We start from the raw sequence: 20,800 nt of genomic DNA, 5'->3' as shown, positions 1-20,800 counted from the left end.
GAGGCTCATCGATGAAAAGCCAGTTCAAGAAGCAGTCTTGCTTCAAAGGGAAAATGCTGAAGGATCTAACTTGTTGATTCGAAGTGGACATACACATTGTTTTTCGTATATATAATCTGTTTTAGGCCTATCATTCATGCCTAAGGTTCATCAACACATCCATTTTCCTTCATCTTACCACCAAGGCATTGAAGATGAAGGCTGATATCAGCATCATTATTATTCCATTTCTTGTTCACTCCTGCTTTTAGGGTTTCATTGGAAAAGCTAGCCTGCTGACTTTCGAGCCGACGATCCATTGGAAAGGCCGAGTAGCTCGATTCGAGACCGTCATGTCGGATTGGGAACAACATTGACTTGATCCAAGCCAACTCCTCAGGTTCACTCTTTTTGTTCTTCTGAAAATGTGTCTTGTTAAATCTTGTTAATATGATCTTTCACTTTGTCTAATGAAGTTACAACCTGTTCTTATCACTCTAATAAGAAATGTTCATTGCTTGTTTCTTGATCCTTGGAACAAGTTGCTACTGGTCTAACCAGTAGCATCAATCAAGAACCTTTATCAGGTTGCCACCAAAGATTTACTCTTTGGAGTAAATGATACTGTAGCTATTAATCATGACAAACAAGTAAAGTCATTAGTTAAACAGTGTCAGTAGATAAGATTTTTAGTAATGTTTCTGTGATATCAACAACTGTTACAGCTGAAAGTTGATACTGTTCATACAACCAAAAAAAGAACCCCAGCTTAGTGGGATTGTTAAAGGCAGGAATTTTTCATTCGAGAAATCTTTAGGAGGGTGTTGATGCAGTTTGAAACATATGAAAATTCTTAAGATAAAGAAAAGAAAGAGCAGCTTTGGGGTGAGATCCTACCAACTAGTGAAGATAGTACAGAGGCTCATTGTTCAATGAAATATACTATATTTGTTAGTAAGAAAGACTTAACTGTTGTCTTTGATGTTGCTTTTTGTTGTTAATGTGCACTATGACTAGGCTTAGCCGACCAAAAGTAACTCTATCATTCTTAAAGAACAATGGAGTAGTCATCAATGTCCTTTAGCCTTCTTGAGGGTACCACAGAGTATCAAATGTTAGGAGGCAGTGCCACAGTCTACTTTGGAACTTGGATGCTCTTAAACCTATCACATAGTCAACAATGCTTGTGCTTCCCTGGCTCTGTCAGTTGTACTGTTAATTAATATATTAAATGGCTTCTTCTAAGTTCTATCTAAGTCAAAAGTTGCTGCACATTTAATTAATATATTGAGTGCTCTGAGAAACGAATGCTGACCTTTTTGAACTTTCTGGCTTTGAGCAGTAGTTCATAGTTGCTGATGATGTTGTTGTGACCACAAACTTTTTCATGAATGCATATGATCTTTGTGCTTTTAATCTTTTTTAATGGTAAGGTAGCTACTTTGATTTATAAAAGAAATAAAATATGGAATTATTTAGATTTAAACTTGCATTAACTTGTTCTGTTTCCAGAAAGAAAATATGGAGTGGTATTGGAAAAAAAATAAACAAATGGTGGGTGATCTTGAGAGTAATCATGTACTATAGACTGTACCAGTGACAATCTTGGAACACAGGAGGTTGCCACAACCTATGGTCGGCCAATTTTTAGTTCAAAGAAGAGCTATTTGTCTCATACACACATGCATTCTTTCCTGGTGATGAGGCCAAGATACATAAAATTAATGGATTGGAGTGCACCTTTTGCTTTCAGAAGTCCAAGAAGAAAATGTTTAAATATGTGCAAACTGTACACAAGACATCAAAATGAGCATAAACATCACCATTGTGTGATACAACCTTTTATTTATTCTATTGGAAGCACAAACAGCTGGTTTAGAGTCAGTGGCTGAAGCTTCACATCAGAATGATGAGTTTCATTTTTGTTCTTGGACTGTTCTGAGTTGTTACAGTTGGTTTGGAATCAGTGGCTGAAGCTTCACATCGGAATGATAAGTTTCATTTTTGTTCTTAGACTGTTCTAAGTTATTACAATTGATTTAGAATCAGTGGCTGAAGCTTCACATTGGAATGATAAGTTTCATTTTTGTTCTTGGACTCTTCTAAGTTGTTACAATTGGTTCAGAATAAGTGGCTGAAGCTTCACATCAGAATCATGCACCTACCTTTCTCCAGATAAGTTTTCGTTTTGTTCTTGGACTGTTCTAAGTTATTGCAGTTTGCAGTCTCTCTTTTTGGATGTTCCATGGAACAGTTCCAGTGCCCATCAAACTTGAGTCACGCTTACCACTCGGGTAGCGAAGGCCAGAAGCTGTTTCCACCCCCTCCCTCTCCCCCTTGAATCAAGGCCAAAAGTTGGAGCTTCTTTGGATGGTTTGAGCTTACCCTAAAAGAAGAGCCATCGAGCAATCTTTTTCTCAGCAGAAGTTAGCACTGCCTTCTCAACTGCTTGCAGACTCCCACGTGCCTGCAGTCAGTGGCCATTGTTCTTTCTCCTCTCCTTTGATTCCATAATTGACATCAGATCCACCTCAAAAGGATCACCAAATCTCACCAGTGTTAATACTTGGCCATGTTTATGAATCCTATGGGTTCTGGTTTGCCTGTCCCATCTGTCACCTGCTCCTCCCTCCCATAAATGGTGTCTCTTCGGTTTAGTTTGATGGCACCTTCAATCCTCTGATGGCCTCCTTAGAGTGGGGTCAGACTAGTAATGATCATGGATGGCCAGCACTGCACTTATTATTGTATTCTACTGTTTTTTTAATGTATATTTCACGATCTTGAATTCTAGAAGAAAACACAGTTCTTACTGTTCAAACCACTGTATAATATTCTTCTTCTAACTTGGTTCTGTATGCAGAAGACCAGCTTGATAGTAGAAGGTGGTTTGCATGTAATCTGAAGCTGACAAGAGGAGACAAAACATAAAGTGCAAACTTTTGTATTGGGGTGAACATGTGAGCTTGGCTGCTTGTTACTGCTTCCCTGCGATGGGTTGGCTTGAGCCTGAACCATCCTGTCACCACCCTGTCAAACACTGTAAACAGTCTCTTCTCCCTCTCCTATTTCTTTCTTCCTAAAGATCAAACCACTTCATTGGGAGTTGACTGTTCACCACCATGATTGCAGGCTTGGGGAGGCAGTCTCCAGTACACTGTGATCACCAAATGGCCCTCAGAGTTGGAAAAGAAGACAACACTAGAGGTCTTCTCCCCTGCCTACCCAGGTTTCTCTCTTGCCATTTATGGGTGGTGAAGCCATGGCCCCACCCTAGAATTCTGGGCCAGAAGAGCTTGGAACCTGTTGCTGTGAAGGGGGGTCGTTACTCACTGAAAGGAAAGCCTGTGATGCAGGACATTAGGTGAAGTCATGTCAAAACAAGTCACAGTGGCTTGGACAGTTCTCAGGGAAGCAGTCTGTGTTCCACTGGCGAGCTTTGTGCATCTCCCTTTTAACCTTTGGAAACTGCAGCTTCCACCGGAGAAGAGGGTGTTGTGGTCAAGGTGGAAGCTCAGCAGTGCAAAATTAATGCTCTGGCCTTCAAAACCAGTCTCTTTGATGGCTTGGAGAGAGTTAGGTTTTTGTCTGGGAGCATCTAAAACCTCATGTGTTATTGTTAAGAAAAGAAATATATATCTTTGTTGTTGTTCTTAACTCCAAAGATATATAAACTATACTGTTTATCCTGCATGAGATTGACTTATTTGAGGTTGGAATGTTTAATGACTATTTCATCAGGAAGAACTTGTATTTTATCAGATTTTTCAGTACTTAATTCTCCATATCAAAAAAAAATCTATCCTATGGCAATGGGAATCAAAAGAATCCTGTCAATTGCTGCTATATGTTTAAGATGCAAACAAAAGACTGACCACCAGAAAGGAATTAACATCATCTTCAGAGACTAAACTCCAAAAGAAACAGCCGAAAACAAGCTTAAAACTCACATTCTAAAGTCTGCAGTCATTCTCATTGGCAATTGGATTCAAGAAAGAATCGCCAGGTGCAACCTCTGAATTATTTTGCCTGAAGCTGTCCTAATCATTATCTTGTAGCAAAGAAAATGATGTTTCCTATTAAATCTATTTTTTCCCCCCTCTGCATCGAAACCAAACCCAGTAAATCCCTGATCGAACGAAGACAGACGCAGTAATGTCGTTTGGAATCAACAAGAACGCTCTGACTGTTCCTTAATTTTAGTGTGAAGTGTCCGAACTGCATTGGATTGATTCAATGACATTTATTGCAGCCAAATGGTGTCGAGTTGTAGTCATCAAGAAAAAAAATCTGGGAAATGAGGCTTGGAATGGTCATGCACAAACATCCATGCCAACATCTTCGCATCATCCATCCTGCTTCAATCATTTAGATTATGTTACAGCAGTTCATCTGCTCCGAAGATTGACTGCTTGATTACGTGAGAAATCTGACAACGCAGCAGCGACCTCTCCAGAATCATCTCCACGTTGGGCTGCCAGAATTTTCTCCAGCAAACCAGAGAGGATCCATTGACTGTGTCTGAAGACTGTTCTAACTTCTAAGCAGGAACATGTCTTATATCAGTGCGGGTAGAATGAGAAGATTATGTTGATTAGGTTAGCAGTAAACACCAAAGCAATCATGAGATTTTCCAAAGCACAAGCTTGAGTTCTGAACCACCACTTGCACTATGAAACCGAGTGGCCATGCAAACCATTTTATGTCTGAGATTTGGACAATGAACATGGAATCTTACTAGGATTAAAGGTCTCAGCAGAACTGGTTTCACAAAATTTCCAATCTCTTTCATTGGACTCTCCTCCCCTGTCGCCCTCTTCCTATGTTGCACCAACACCTAGGAAATCTATGAAGGGTATCCTAATCTTCTCCCTTCCATGATCAGGTTCAGCTTGGGGCCAAGCATTGCTCCTGCGGTAGACCACTGTGCCACTCGCTGAGGCCTCTGTGGTTGAACAAGAGTAAGCAGCTTGATCAGCCCCAGGAACCAACTCCATGGGAGCAACTCCAGAGAAAAAGCCACGACCGGCATCACCAAACTTGTCGTGGCATCCATTCCTTGCAGGGTGGACCTTTCCATCCTTAACTGCATGTAGAGTCAGTGCCATCAGATACCTAAAGAGAAACACAAGAAACAATCTTTTACAAGAGAAAGGACTTGATACCAATGGAGATATCACAGGGATGTGTTGGCTGGTGGGTTGGGCAGGATCTGTAGAGGAGGTTTGGGAAAGCCCTGCTGGTGAAGGAAGTGAGGGAGAGGTCTGTGCAAGTGGAAGCAGATTCATCTCTGGCGCTCGTGATGGTGGACTCACCACTGCAAGCGTGGATGATGGTGTTCACCTCCATCCTCCTGGACAGGATGGCCTGAACTGGGGGAGGGCCAAGGGAGGGAAGGTTGGAGGCCTTCCGCTTCCTGTAAGCATTGGACTGCTCCCTGTGCTTCCTGGCCATGATGACATGCCAATGGTTCTTGACTGCATTGTCTGTCCTGCCAGGGAAGAGCCTAGCAATCAGTGCCCATTTGTTGCCGTAAAGCCTATGCGCGGCCAAAAGCCTCTCCTCTTCTTCCTCGCTGAAGGCACTCCTGTTGATCCTTGGGTCCAACTGGTTGAACCACCTCAGCCTGCAGCTCTTCCCTGTGTTGTAATCCAAAAGCAAGATGAGGAAGCAGAGGAAGATCATCAAAAACACATCTAGATACTGCACAAATCAGCAAAATGTTCACTCCGGATGAGTACCAGATCTTCCTTCTAGCTTCTCAGCAATCAGGTTCCAGTTCTGGGGGCCATACTGAGACACGAGCTCCTTGAGCTTCGCATCCTCAGCAGGCCTCCAGTGACCCCTAACACAAAGCTTGTGCTGCTGGCCACTCTCATGGTTGGTGTCATCACCACCTTCAGCTTCCTCACCTAGGCAGCTGTTCTGCTCACCTTCATGATAGTCTTTCCCCCCTGCCAAACTCTGAAACCCCCAAGCTCGTTCACCACCCAAACATTCCATGGCCCCCGGAGATGGAGGTGGTGGTGGAGCAAACAATCCCATGTCACCTATGGATTTGGGTTCATCAGAAGCCATTTCTGGTTTTCTTCTTCAATCCAAAAAATAAAAGGGAAAAAAACCAGAGTGCAATGAGATCCCTTAGAACAGCAAGCAAAGGTTGTTGATGCATACTGCAAACATGGAACTGAGAGAGAAACATAAAGATGGAAAACAAAGGAAGAGTCAGCTTGCCTTTGGTAGAAGAAAACCACAGACCTCTTTATCTTTCTCCTCCACTATCTTCTTTCTCTTTCTATGCTTCCCTTACTCTTAGACTGATAGCACTGAGGGTGTGGGCATTGGGGGTTGCAAGCACAGGGTTCAAAAGAGAGCCACTCGTGTGGGTTGGAAGTCTGAGTCTCTCACCATTCTCCTTTATATCAGAGCTGCCCTCTGTCTCTCCAGGCCTGGGCAAAAGCACCAGAACTCTCTTGTCCATTAGCACCCACCACTCCGACCTCAGCTTACTTTGTCAACCCCCATAAGAAAAAGAAAATACAGAAGATTAAAAAACCCACGAAAAAGAAGAGAAAAAGAAGTAATTGTTTCACACAAGCAGAGGCAACAGTACAATTGCTTGTTGGCCATTTCATTTTATGTTCTCTCCTCCATCTTTTATTTACTGAGCCATGTACTCCCTTCCTAACTCTTGTCCTTCTTCACTGCCTCATCACAACCCTTCCTTCTTTCTTCATCTTCACTCTTCTCCCAAAGTTGATATATTCTTCTTTGGGAATTATATTCATCAAATTTGTGTTATAAGCATGCAGTAATCAACCACACTTGACATTTATCTTTTTCGTGCTGCAACTGAGAACAAAACTTTCATGTATTATAATCCAATTAGCTTGCTTTGCTTTGCTTTAAATTCCACTTTGTTGTTTGAAAACTACTGGTTTGACAGAGTAGCCCAGTTGAACCTAATCGTACTCCCACCATCTACCTTTTATGAGTCAATATTTGCTGCTTAAAAGAAAAGGTTAAATGCAGGAATGTCGACTGATTAGATCACATCAGTCTTGAAGCTGTCATCTTCATTTTGTTGCTTGTGATATCTTCTTTCCTTCAGAGATAGCACAGAGGCAATGTGACATCCATGACATCACTGTAAACCTTACAAATCATGGGCAATCTTCCTTGTTGGAATGACAAATATAATTAATGAAGGTGACCAAACATGCACATTGAAGGTGTCCATGAACACTTGGTGTTCCAACTCTCATGTCCCCACAGAACAAAAGAGCTTAATCATCTGACTCTTCAATAGAACACACAACCTTAACACACTTGGTTTTCCTTCCATCAGAACTTGTATTTCTCGGATTTATGTGTCACCTTAGACCTTGTCATTTTAGGTACCAGCAAGTAGGCACTCATCTCCCTGCTGCCATGAGTAGGGCCATGATGGACAGCCACTTGTGATGGCCCTCCACAAGGGCAGCTGCAGGTGGGCAGGGAGACAGCAGAGGGAGCTGCTTCCCTTCTTTCCCTCACCCGCCCCTTTTTATCTCTTCCCGAAACCATTTCTTTTTTTTTTTTTTCTGGCATTTTCCTCTCAATCTATTTTCTATTCTTATCCATTTTAATCAGATCATATATGACAAGAATATCCCACAAAATTGTTTTCCTCTCTACTCTTTTCTCCTTTTACAGCCTGCAGAGTCTCTCGAGGGCTCTGGCAACAGTGGTTGGAAATCTTCATGGCACCCCGGGGGGGGGGGGGGGGGGGGGGAGCGGGAAGAAAACGGCCGTTACGGATGGCGTTAAATTGGACGTACACGACGCATGTCTCGGTCACGGCAGGGCATCGTAACGGAGCCGTTTCGTAACTCGCCTTCCGTTACGCATTTATGGCTCGCCTTTCTGTTCGTTTCCCGAGGCGTTTCTCTGTCTTTTCCGGTTCGCTATTCCGAACACGGCTCACGCTTTTATCGCGTTCCACTGTGACGTCGACGCGACAGGGAGGTGGTAACACGTGCGTGGGGGCCGTTGGTGCATTGACCAGGACACGTGTACGATCGAGGGAGCTTACGATATTGGAAGTTCTCACTGTGAAGAAAACGTAAAATAATAATAATAATAATAATTATTATTATTATAGGAATAATAATAATGAGCGATTTCTCCATAATTTTTTCCTCACAAAGTGCCATATTTTTCCTATTTTCAAACAATTTCAAAATATCTCTTAATTTACATATTACGTCATAAATAACTTTTTTCTGTGTAAAAAAATGAAAGGTCAATATAAATAAATTTAAAAGTGAAGGATAGCTTTACGAAAAATAAAAAGTGGAGTATTTTTAAAAAAATAATTTAATAATAATTGGATTTCTATTTTTTGGATGATAATAAAAAATAAAAAAAATCCTTGTTTAAAGGATATATATCTATATAAATTTTTCAGGAAAGTCAAAGGAGAACAGACTATGGCTTTGACTAGGTTGGGCTGGGAAGGTCCTGTAGTAATATCTGCTACATGACATTTGCATGTTAGCCCATGAAGCTCATAATTAAGCTGGGTGGCTTTCTAAATGTGAAGTCTTCATAGCATTTGTTCTTGACATGATGCATATTATTGGACCGTCATCACTAAGAAGAGTCAACAACACTCGATCTACACACCGATCATATATTGGAAGCTCGTATCAACATCAGAACTGTGCACCTCAGCCGACCAAATCTTTGCCGACATCACAAGTTAGCAGTCTAGGGAATCAGTGGGTGCAAAGGAATGCACAACACCATGGCCACCCACCGATCCAAAGATCTCATCTCACCACTCCATGCTAGTTTATCCACTCCATTCCACGCGTTTATGGCCCAAAACCCTAGACGAGACCTTGTGAAGTACAGCAATCACCTTCCAAGCGGCAGCAATAGCAGCAGCAGCAGAGAGAGAGAAGGAGGGAGAGAATATATTAGAGAAACTGCTGAGAGACACCGACCAAGAACGCATGGCTTGGCTTTGGGGGCATGCACATGCAACAGGAAGAAGGGTTGGCTTAGAGAACGAAGAACTCCCCACTGCACCAAACTTTTGTCGTCGTCGTCGTCGTTTGGTCTCATCCCTGCTTGGACTACTGTGCTGCTTGCTTGTACACAAGAGCTGCGTACGAAGCAGAATAAACTTGCGTCCCAATCAGTCATAGCATTGAGTTAATTATCAGGGACTTGTACTTGCTCTGTGCCTCACACTATCATCATCGACTCGAGGTGCATGAACCTATCCAGGGATTGCTTCCTCAACGAATCACTTGCATACGGTGGATTACATTGATGAAGCTGCAGCGTGCATGCATTCCATCAGTGCAGGTGGATGCAGCAGTTGATTTGCCGCATAGAACTTGGATGATCGATGTGCAGACCATTTCAGTAGCTCAACTGATAGCGGCTTTTCCGGCTCACAAAAGACACCGAATTGTCTGCATAATTATGATGTTTCATGTCCTTTATGGAGTCGTTCAATGTATGCAGTCGAGATCAGAACTATTCCGAAAGCAAAGGGGATCAGAAAAAAAGGTTCTTTGCATCCACTCCTCAATGATAGTACAAAACTTGTAATTTTTTTTGGGCCTTTCTTTTAGCATTACAAGTATAGTTTTTATTAGGTGCATGATCATAGATCATAGATCTGATCTAAAGATCTAATCGAGCAGATAGAAACAACAGAAAACCTTAAAAGACAGAGTGCAAACATATTCTAAGATCGACTTAGAAACGAAGAATGAGGCTGCACCAAAAAAAGTGTAGCACATGGAGGGCCCATCTGAGAATCTTTGAGAGAGGAAACTGACGCAGCTGCAGCATCAAACATTGACATGCAACATCTTCGTTGGAGAGCAGGTTGATCACATCCTCATCATTGATGGTGCAGAATGTATAGTTCAAGTGCTTAAAAGAAAGGCGCAACCTGAGAGATGAAACCCCACACTTCACTCTTTTGACTAATGTCACCAACCAAAGGTAGGTTTCTTTTCCATTTGCTCGATGAATCATCACCTCCGGTCTCATGCCCTAGTTTCTAGGGTGCTGTTAGTACTAAAGGAAGCGCATGGAAGACAGAATTATTCCCAGAGATGAGTCTCTGCACCAAACAAGGGGTTAGGCAGGTTTCACTATGTGATGGAAAGAGTTAACGCACGTAATCAAGGATCAGATTATTCCACCGGGCGGTTTGTCCTTTTGCTGCCTTATAATTAGATCCAGAAACGACATGCTAGTAAAGAACTTCGAGGAAATATTCCATGGTAATCAGAGCAAGACTGTCAGAAATGCTGTGGTTCCATTGGACCTGTGATGACAAGAAGAAGATAGACTCCGTTTCACGTGATGTGAAAGGTAGAAGGCCATCGAAATGCCTTGTTTTCTTGCTTGTGATGCTCTGCATGCATGGAGTTGCATGGTTTCTGGCTATTATCGCAGCCAATAATGTGAAATGGTGAAGGGAAACTACGAACGATGGTCCTTCGGTGGCCGTGGAAGGGAGAGGGGGGACAATGGTGAGAAAGCCAAGCAACACCATCAGGCCTCCGCAGTCTCCGATGTCATATCGGTTTCTGCTGTGATAAGACGGCAAAGTGAACCGAACTTTGGGCCAACCCTTTACCTCCTTCCTCTTCTTCATCTGCTGTCATCTCTGGGTTTCTGTGCCCGTCCACACGACGTCAGCCCTAATAAATTAGCGCTGTGGTTCTTTGACCATTCCTGGGAGCGTCCCACATCCCCATGCATCACATGCTCCTCTACAGTGCAGAGCCAAACCCTTCCTTGCCACCCTTTGGACCGTCCACACGAGAAACCTAGGAAGAAGCTCACACTGTGTTCTGGAACCATGAAGTATGATGCACATAGGTGCCCTCCCTGATGAGGGTTAATCTGTTCGATGCATGAATTGTTAGGAAGAGCATGCAATTACAGCAGATTAATTGCATGAAGACATCTATGATGTCTCTATAGCCATCTTAGTCTGTTCTAATTAGATCAAGAGAATTCTCCATCTATAAATAACTCAGCACACGCTTGTTGTGTTGTGGAAGCATTGTGTGGTTGGCGATCTGTGCACATAGCACTGTTGATCTCTCTCTCTCTCTCTCTCCTCCTCCTCCGCCTCCTCCTCTTGCACTCCGATTGACTTCGGTCTCCCACCATCACCTACCTCACCATCGCCATGGATGAGCAGAGGAACAGCCCAAACCGCAGCTCCACCGCCGCGGAGGCCGTCCGCTCCCGTTGGACCCCGAAACCGGAGCAGATCCTGATACTGGAGTCCATCTTCAACAGCGGCATGGTTAACCCTCCCAAGGAGGAGACGGTGAGGATCCGCAAGCTGCTCGAGAGGTTCGGCTCAGTCGGCGATGCCAACGTCTTCTACTGGTTCCAGAACCGAAGATCGAGGTCCCGCCGCCGCCAGCGGCAGCTGCAAGCTTCGGGTGGTGCAGTTCTGTACGAACCAGCCTCCTCCAGCTCGTCGAGCACATCGTCCAATAACTCTTCCGGAGGAGGCAGCTTCTTTCCCTGCTCTTCTTCTGCCTCTTCTTCCTTCTCTAGCTTGGTGGTGCATGACGGAGGTGGTGATGATCTCTTCTCGATCTCACGCCAGATGGGCTTCATGGGCAGTGGCCAGAATCCTCATGTGTGCCCTTCCCTAGACCATCAACCTGGTTAGTGCATGGTTATGTGTTCGCCCTTTTGCACAAGCTTTCTATCGAACATTGATGGCATTTAGTTCAATTAAATTAGACCAATGCTCTCTTGGATTGAATTCATCAAACTGGAATTCCTTTTTATCACGGCTTTTTACAGTATCAAAACAAGAACATCTTTTTGATCAGTCTAATAGATCACAACTAAATTCGGATTACAATCCTTGTACTCACTTTGTCGACTATAAGGAAGCTTTGTATCTTCTTTGAGCAAGAAGAGAAGCAGATTGTCAAGCAATTTACTGCATTGGTTTTGGTTTTTCCTGTTATGTTGATGAGACCTGCTATATATGCTAGATCACAGGAAAGCATACATGATGAGCATAAACTATGCATATTAATCAGTTGCTCCTTCATGAACACTGCTTTTCTACTCATTGAATTATGATTCTGAGGGGAATATTGCAGAGATAACATGCATTAATTTCATTATTAGCTGCATGAATGCAGGGACTATTACTGTTTTCATCAATGGCATCCCTTCAGAGGTTCCAAGGGGTCCTATAGATTTGAGGGCTACATTTGGCCAAAATGTGATGCTTGTCCATTCCTCTGGGGAGCTTCTTCCGATCAATGAATATGGAATTCTACTGCAGAGCTTGCAGATGGGTGAAAGTTATTTCTTGGTGAGCTGCTCTATTTAATTCATGCCAATGTGATTGGTAATTGTACATAGAAATGTTATTTAGTTCATTTCAGCTGATGCTCAGAATCATTGGTTTCGATCTCTAAACACTATTATATATACTCATGCAGGAATTTATCTTGGTTTGATGCTTCTATGTTATTTATCATTTGGAATTATATTGCCAGACAGTAAAACAATTTGTTTTCTTATCCTACTCTATGCAAAGGCTACAAATCTGAAGACACATGATTTTTAATGAGCATGCTCAAATTAGTTGTATCCTTTGGCTCTCTCTCTCTCTCTCTCTAATGTTTGTGTGTGTTTTGATGTAAACCTAATGTTTCTAAAAAGGTTCATATGATTTCTTGTCCCTTGACAGGTATCTCAATCTACTTAGTGTAAGACAGATGGCATCAGCAGAATGAAATGACTTCAATGATTTCATTGACCAGAACTTAGGATGGTTCATTGATTTGGGTCTCAGAAGAAGAGAGCTCACCTCTTCTTGACACTTCAATGAGCTGCCACCACATCATGTGTCTTATTCCACTGGGGCTAAAGCTGCTGTAGCTTTTCTACTGTTATGGTGTTGAAGAGTCTTATTCTTCAAATAGATTGAAGAAAGAGGGTGTTGAAGAGTCTCAACTTGTGTGCACTTGCTGGTGTTTGTATTTGGGAGAACAGGAAACAAACATATTGTATTTGTATGTTTGTTTATCCAATTGCATTTGTGGAGTACAGCAGAAACAGTACAACTTGGAACTATGAATTCCTTGATTATTCTGAATCTTACAAGATGGACATGACTGAAAACATCTCTCAAGATAAAATGATTTCCCTCAAAAGCTATAATGGACAAGATGAAGCTAATTTCTAATTCATGCCAAAAATTGGAATATAATATGTCAACCAAGGAATACTTTTTCTTTGGTTGAGCAAGGTATATCATGATCATTTTCTAACTAGGAAGACAACAAGCATTGTACAAACTATTTTTGCTAATTTCTAAAAATATATATTTTTCTCAACTCGATTGCCAATTCGGTCAACCAAAAAACAAAATAAAAACACAATTGCCAAAAAAAACTATTTTTCTCTGCTGATATCCTTGTTATTATAAATTTGATGTCAAGGAGAAACACTACTGTACAACAATCAAAAGAAGTCATTCTTTTTCTTATTTAATGAATTGATCTTTTGGTGCAACCAAATGATTGCTGCTTCCTCCTTTCTTCTTTTATGACTGACTCTTCTGCTAGATCTTACAAAGTACAACCAAAGTTCATGTTTCTTTGATATGTCCTTACATCTAATTGTAATATTACTGCATTCTTATTTCATGTTATACAAAACATGTTTCTCGCATTCTGAATGACCATGAAATCCTCATCTTTCCAAACAATCAAAGCAGGCATTTCAACTATACCCTGTAGCTTAGAGAATCAGTGGATTTTGGCCTTAGATTTGCACTCAAACTACTTCAAATCTTACCCTATAGGGGAAGACTAAAGTGATTGTGTAATTCATCTTAGCAACTATCATTACACAACTTTGTGTATCATATACCTCTATCAAACTGCTAGTTGGTCAATTCATGCTAAGGTTACATGACTGATGTAACATAATAAATACAACAATCATGTCAACCATATAATGTCAGCATTTTTTGACCCAATCTAATCTGCAGACAAGGAAATAATGGCAGCAGCTGTGTGCACAAACTAGTGTTTTCATCCTTGTAATACAGACAAAAAGCATCAAAGCAATGCTGTTAGATGACCAAGAGACATTGTGTCCACTGAAGTGATAGATTCACTGTAGAACTCTGCATGGAGACACAACAAAACAGAGCCTCAAGTATGTACTGAAAGGTTGAGAGTTCATCATGGAGGTTACATCAAAAGTGTAGGCAGATTCTAGATGAAGATTATGAGGCCAGAGTTAATGAACAAGATCTGACAAGAACTTAGTGTTCTTATGTCTCCCAAACACATGAGCCTACCTTCATGTGTTATGCTACCTCAACATGCAAGAATGGGAGCACAACGAAGCATGTGGACAAGATGCACTCAGCACTTTTCCTCTCATTGTTGGAGTAGAAGGAACATCAGTGTAGTAATGAAGGGTCAGTTTCATCAACCTCATTTCCTGGTCTATGAATGATTGCAGTAACTCATCTTCTTTGGTCTTTTGAGAGGAAAAGCACAACCGCAGATGCTGGTAAAGACGATATGTTTGTCCAATTAATATTTGAGCTCAAACAACAGTAAAGGATCTATGCAGACTATTTCAGATAGCTGGAAACAACAAAACAAGATTAATTATCTAAATCCAAAGCTAGTCTATGGTCGATGCATCCAATATAAGACATGCAGGGCATAATGCAATCATGCCTAATTAAGATGTCTTCTTTGCATGTGGCTCCAATTCCAACTCAAGAAAGCCATGTCTGTTCAAAACATGTGTTCATTGATCACCCCAGCTTTCAAAGATTTGTCTTCCCTTCCATCATTAGGATCTGATATGATTTCACCTGGAATCTTGAACATATTGGAAAGAGTAGTATTTGCTGGTAAACAAAGCTTTGAAGTCAACACTGTAAGTATGCATTCGTAACAAAAGAGTTATTAGATAAGACAAGAAAAAGCTTTAAATTTGTTTATTTGAACTCTATATAAACCTCTCAATGGCTTCAATCATCTGCTGAACTATTCAGTTTTCAATCATCTTGTTTTCCTCTTGACAGAGTTAGGCGGTGTGCGTGTGCGATGGACAGAGACAGAGTAACTACAAGCTTTGCTCGGAGGCCAAGCAGGGACTCCGCCACCTTCGCCGACGAAGGCCGCCGCATTGGCCGTTGCGAGCTGAGCATCTTCGACGCGGACCGCTGCTTTAAAGAAGAGCACGACGCCATCAGGCGGACCATAATTCTCAACGGACCCGCCCAAAGGTGCAACCTTTCTGCCCAACGGAGCGGCTTTTCGCTCTCCTCGGTTGATGGTCATGCGAGGCACGGCCCGACCTGTTCGTTCTACGCGACGCCGACCGCCTCGTCGGAGGTCAGCTGGAACAGCCATTTGGGCCTTGCCCTTGACGGGTCCGTCGCCGTCACCGCGAGTGCCTTGCGCTTCAAGTGGCCCTCCTCCGTCGCCCGCCGCCTATTCGGTCGCAGCTGCCCGTGCTCGGGGATGAAGTCCGTCGTCGTCGAAGAGAAGTGCTCCCAGCCCAGAAGCCCGATTCGCTCCGGTTTGGATTTACGGACGTCGCCGTCCTCTAAAAATCTCAGCTTTAGTACACGGGAAGTGGGTCTCAGTAGCATCCCGGAGGGCGCGACGCGGGAAGAGATCGACAACGAGTTTGGCTCCGGGGAGACGATAAAGGTGAAGATAACAACTCCAGGGAGTCCACCCCAAAATCCGGACCTTTTCTCGCTAGAGACGCCATTTTCGGCGGAAATTGGCTGCCGGATGGCTAATTCCAGCAACCTATTCTGCGATTCCGATGGCTTCTCTTTCTCCATCTTGAACCCGTCCTTTTTCAACCTCGCCGAAGAGCCACCACGAACGCCCCTGGAGGCCTTCCAGCCATCAAAGGAGACGGCAGTTTTCCCGTTCTCTGACCATGCGCCGATCCCGAAGCCACCGCCGGATGACGATGCGGCAAGCGACGCCAGCTCGGACCTTTTCGAGATCGAGAGCTTCTCCACCCAGACGACGTACCGCCACCGCGACTCCCTCGACTCCCGCGACGACCTCCTCGAGGCCCCGCCGCCGACCGGGGTGAGCGTCACCACCGCGGAAGGGCTCGACCGCGCGAGCCTCGCCAACTTCCACAGCGCCGCCTCCGCCTGCGGCGAGCTCCGCTTCGCGGCGGCCGCGGGCGGCCGGTGGAGAGGCAGCGGGCTTCTGAGGTGCCGAAGCGAGAAGGCGGTGAGCGTGGGGCCAAACCCGGTCCGAGTGTCGTCCCCGGTCGGGTCCGACCCGCATCGTCGGGCGGTTCGAACGCGCTAAACCGGTCTGTGATGGTTCCGAAGCCCAACGTAATACGGCCCGCGTGTTGTTTTCTTCTTCAGAATTCTGCTGCCAAAACGTTTTGGATTGTTGCAATAATAAACATAATACATGAAGCCAAATGAACAATCAACATTCTCAAGAACGATTTATCACAGAAATTATATAACATTTTGCTGCGCAAAACCTCGGTGATGCAGCCAAACGAGAACTGCTTTTGAGTCATGTTGTTGTCTGTTCCTCTTCTTCCTCACCACCAATGATCATGAAATATGACAAATTATGATGGTGGCGAGCATGATGTAGACAAAATCAACTCAAGCCTCGTGAAACACTTTTGATTTCTTTTGATCATTAGAGGACATAAGGGATATGTTTTGTTATGGAATCTCCTACAAGAAATGGCCTGCATGTTGTTGATGTTGTCCTTATTACATTTTAGAGCTAAAGATTGTACCACCTTTGACCAAGCTTTCCATCTTTGTTTTGGAATAGATTCCTGTGAATACATATGCATTTTATTTTCTTATATACTTTCAATATTAATCTGATGATGATGATGATGTATTATATTTATTTATCAAAAATTGAGGATTCAAAATCTCAATTGACATATTTTTATACCTTAAATATTGGTTTGATAGTGGTGTATTTTTTATACCTTAGGTAAGATCGAAAATTCGAAGTCTTATTCGACATATTTTGAATATGTTTGCTAGTGTATTTGGCAAAGATTTTGATACGTTATCCTAATATGCTGAGTTCAAATCTCGTCTTTATTATTTATCCTTCAAAAAAATGTTTCTTACATAAAAATATGTTAATGTAGGTATATACAATTTTTTTCCATGAAAACAGTGACAGCTATCATCTTTTATCCTAAGGAAATATTTTTATCTATTTTATCTCATATAGAAAGTATAATGATTTATAGGAAAAAATATTTAATCTTCATTAGTTGTTTCTCACAGAAAACAAATCAAACAAATAGATTGTAGCTAACCCCTAAAACATGTATATTTAGATTCATCCTGACTTTGCCACATCACTACATGTGTGTTCTTTTGTCATCAATAAATATTTGTAATTTAGGATATGACTATAAACTTTTGAGTAAACTCATTATCTTTGAGGTGTAGCATAAGCATAGTAGGACAATTGTGCTTTCCATCCATTCTGCTCAAGATGAACAGTCCCCAAACTCTATAGATGATGCAATTTTCTTAGATTTGCAGATCTAACAGATAAAATGGAAAATAGATCTATATGATGGACAAAAAGATCTTATTGATAAGGACTCCCAGCACTGGCCACACAGAGTAATAATAGCTCTGCAATATATGAAAGCTAGTATGCTGCATGATGAACTTACCATTCTTTTAGGCCTTCAGAGACGAAGAGGCCCACAAGTGCTCTTGGATTGATGTTATGCTTAGAACAGTTCTTGTCCTGCAGAACAAAATATTTGACCTGGCCTTGTGTTAAGCTAGTTTTCTGATCACATTCACATCACATGATTGCCTGGAAAATTACTCTGATATCTAATATATTGTCTTATACCAGTGGTAACTGAGATCTGAGGCTGATAACAAGAATGGCTCTTCTCTGCAAAGTGAAGAACATCTTTCCTGCAGATGGAGAAGGAATGATATCTGAGTCTTGTATACATAAAAGTATGGATTTGGGATTGTAGTGAATATACTGAATATTTGAACTCTTTGAGAGTTACCAAGGATTTCAAATGACACTGATTTAGCAGTTACCTTAGTTTTGAATGCACTTTCTTATTGAGGCCATATTATTGGCAGTGAAACAAGGGAACTCAGCTCTCCTGTTAGGAAGACTTATCTGATCATTATGACTATAGTAATGCCAAGGTAGATGTATGAACTCATCCTGTCAAATCAACTATAGTACACATTTAGTTGTGGCTGTGAGAAGATCCTTGATGAGCTCAGAGAGGAGTTGATCCCCCTCCCCACACAGAATAATACCTAGTCAAACACTGTCTCTAACTCAATATTGTTGGTTGTCTAATTGTACTCTTTGAATCAGTTAACAACTGTTGTTTATGGAGCAAATTAGTGTTCATTACTGACTAAGTCTACATTGTGGCAGTGATTCATGCATTCATTCTTGCAAGAAACTATATCTGAAGGCACTAATTCTTGCAAGATGCAGAGCCAAAAGAGTTGGTCTGTAAATATATGAGCCCTCAGCTTTTCCATGAGCTGATGCACCTAAACCTGCAACAAGCTGCTGCCTTTTCATTCTTGTGTAGACAGTAAAAGATGCAGTTCTAAGAGGCTACAATCCTTCTTATTCTACTACTGAAAAAATGACAAAAGTATCTTGCTATTTTGTGTAAAGTGGTGTTGACATGCCCTCCTGAATGGGAAACATTGGTGGAGAATTTGATGCTTTTTCTTATTCTATGTCAACTTGATGGGCTAATTGAAAATGGCAGAGATAATAGCCCTGGAGTGCCTCCTTGAAACCTGCAGTCCTTAATTTCAAGCTGAAGACCGAATGTTTCATGGTGGAGCTCCTGGTTGTACACAGTGAAGGCCACTGAGATCCATAGTGACATTGAAAACAATTCAAATCAGAAACCAAAAAAAAAAGAAGAGATAATTAACGCAAAAATAATAATAGGTTTAACTCTTCTTATAAAGGAAACACTCTTATTGAGCTGGAAGTACCATTCAAGAATGCAGCTGGAGTACTAAGTGCAAGGAAATGACATTTCCTGCAAATGATTCTATCAGAAACATGAAGCAAGACAGCCCATGTTCACTTGAGCAACAAGCAGATTGAGGAGGAGGTGTATATGCTCATTAGCCTAGAAGGATCCAATTCCAGAGCTAACCCTAAACCCAAACCCACATATTATTTCTTAGAGATTGGATTAACTTTCCAGTACTGAACTTTGGCATAGATAAGCTCACAGCTTTCAATTGGCCCCAAGTTGTTGATGATGAAATTTCTCTGATACAGTGTAAACCAAGAACAGATGCATGCTACAGAAGCACAGTGAATTCAGAAGTCAGAAACCCATACAGTTGTGGAGAAGGTGGGCCGAGGGTTCTGAGAAGAAACCAGCGGCTGTAGTGAGTGACAGAAAGCTTCCTCTCACATCATGAACAAGTGGGACTTGGATGGGCTCTCTCACTTGCTACATAGAGGCTTGCGTGAAGAATCTGTCTTCCCTTGTATAGGCTTAGACTAATCTGTGTTATCTCTTTGGACCAGTCTCACATTTTGATCAGGTTTTGGCTAAAGTCCTTTTACTATATAACAAAAGCTTGACATGACCTCCATGGAAGTGGAGTGTGCATCAAGTTGAGTCAAATAAGATAACTAAGTGTCATCCAAGAATCATGTTCTTTTCAGGCTCAACCTAAGAGTCAATTCTGATATATGCTCATCTACATCTAACAGATCAATTCAAACTTTACCACTGACTACAGGCAACAAAAGTCTACTCCCTAGTTGGTATAGAATATGTGCCGTACAGCAGAACCATGATGTTTCCATTGATGTCAAACTAGTACAGTGCTCATTTTTTATAGGCAAGCAAGTTTTCTTGCACAGGTTTGTTCCTTCCAACTATAGTTTTCCATGTTAATGAGGTCAGGGTTAAAGCTGCTGACTTGCTGTTTGGCACCTTGACTCAGTCAAGATGATCTTTAAGAAGATCATGAACCACAAGCAGATACCAAAATCATGTTCTTGCTCTCTCAAGGACAAGTGGAGTGAAAGTGTTTAAGCTCATTCCTTCCCAATGTTGAAGCAATGTTGTGCCTCTCATGGTAATCTCAACCTGTGCATTGCCCCTTCCATAGCATGACCCATGAGTCATGATCTTTCTGGCTTTTTGGGTATGGTTGGGCATGTGAAGAGTCACAAGTGGAGAAATAGTTTGGGATGGGATGTGTCACCATCCAAAGGAGGAAGGTGCGACACCTGTGTCCGAGAAAGGGAGTAACACCAACTGGTAGGTTTCAAAAGGCACTTTTTTCCTTTGATCTGCCCAACTTTTTTTTTACCAACAGCATTTGCAGAACAGCAGGAACTGCAGCAGCAAGCACTTGAAGTTGTGCTTTAGAAGGTCTCAGATTCATGTCAAAAATTGTGCTTCAGAAGATTTTGGACTCTACTCTGTCAACTAATTTCAGCTGGATTAAGCAAAATAATGGAACTCTCATAAGGCAATTGTAATCAGAGCAAAGTAGACATCAAAAGATGCACAAATAACATGAAGCTCAATGATCTCAAATAATAACTACTAGATCTTTCTAGGTTCAATGGAATATGATGATAAAATATTGTAATGAAGGATGCAATGGAATAAGGGTTGTTCAGACAAATATAACTTCTGATACACTCATTTTAGTATAAAAATCATATGTAAAGAACACTAAAAGGCAATAAAG

The 20,800-nt window shown here is 42.0% G+C and overlaps 3 protein-coding genes and 1 long non-coding RNA gene across 7 annotated transcripts; 3 read left to right on the top strand and 1 right to left on the bottom strand.

Annotated features, from left to right (window-relative positions):
* Window positions 1-139: 139 nt before the first annotated feature.
* Window positions 140-3,707, top strand: LOC135624736 (uncharacterized). Its single transcript, XR_010491785.1, has 3 exons — window positions 140-379; window positions 2,843-3,021; window positions 3,112-3,707. It is a non-coding gene; the product is annotated as an uncharacterized LOC135624736 (long non-coding RNA).
* Window positions 3,708-4,625: 918 nt separating this feature from the next.
* On the bottom strand, window positions 4,626-6,468 carry LOC135625863 (transcription factor CSA-like). 3 transcript variants are annotated; one of them, XM_065130977.1, is made up of 4 exons: window positions 6,238-6,468; window positions 5,721-6,070; window positions 5,145-5,618; window positions 4,626-5,065 (listed from the first exon to the last, which is right to left on the bottom strand). In XM_065130977.1, exons 2-4 carry the CDS (start codon window positions 6,055-6,057, stop codon window positions 4,800-4,802), a joined length of 1,077 nt encoding a protein of 358 aa, XP_064987049.1. In that variant the 5' UTR covers window positions 6,058-6,070; window positions 6,238-6,468; the 3' UTR covers window positions 4,626-4,799. The 3 variants fall into 3 exon arrangements, with proteins under 3 accessions (XP_064987049.1, XP_064987047.1, XP_064987048.1); XM_065130975.1 differs by having other exon boundaries at window positions 6,214-6,467; XM_065130976.1 differs by having other exon boundaries at window positions 5,721-6,467.
* Window positions 6,469-10,458: 3,990 nt separating this feature from the next.
* On the top strand, window positions 10,459-13,135 carry LOC135625990 (WUSCHEL-related homeobox 11-like). 2 transcript variants are annotated; one of them, XM_065131171.1, is made up of 3 exons: window positions 10,459-11,684; window positions 12,177-12,352; window positions 12,483-12,721. In XM_065131171.1, the coding sequence occupies exons 1-3, from the start codon at window positions 11,192-11,194 to the stop codon at window positions 12,498-12,500; spliced, it is 687 nt and encodes a 228-aa protein (XP_064987243.1). In that variant the 5' UTR covers window positions 10,459-11,191; the 3' UTR covers window positions 12,501-12,721. The 2 variants fall into 2 exon arrangements, with proteins under 2 accessions (XP_064987243.1, XP_064987242.1); XM_065131170.1 differs by lacking the exon at window positions 12,483-12,721 and adding an exon at window positions 12,734-13,135 and having other exon boundaries at window positions 10,799-11,684.
* Window positions 13,136-14,782: 1,647 nt separating this feature from the next.
* LOC135624175 (protein PHYTOCHROME KINASE SUBSTRATE 4-like) lies at window positions 14,783-16,569 on the top strand. The gene is made up of 2 exons (XM_065127582.1): window positions 14,783-14,952; window positions 15,101-16,569. Exon 2 carries the CDS (start codon window positions 15,123-15,125, stop codon window positions 16,362-16,364), a length of 1,242 nt encoding a protein of 413 aa, XP_064983654.1. The 5' UTR covers window positions 14,783-14,952; window positions 15,101-15,122; the 3' UTR covers window positions 16,365-16,569.
* The last annotated feature ends 4,231 nt before the right edge of the window (window positions 16,570-20,800 follow it).

This window comes from Musa acuminata, chromosome BXJ2-10 (assembly GCF_036884655.1).
Source record: "Musa acuminata AAA Group cultivar baxijiao chromosome BXJ2-10, Cavendish_Baxijiao_AAA, whole genome shotgun sequence".
NCBI lineage: Eukaryota > Viridiplantae > Streptophyta > Magnoliopsida > Zingiberales > Musaceae > Musa > Musa acuminata.
The sequence above is the reverse complement of the archived record's forward strand: the minus strand, read 5'-3'. Positions and strand labels throughout refer to the sequence as shown.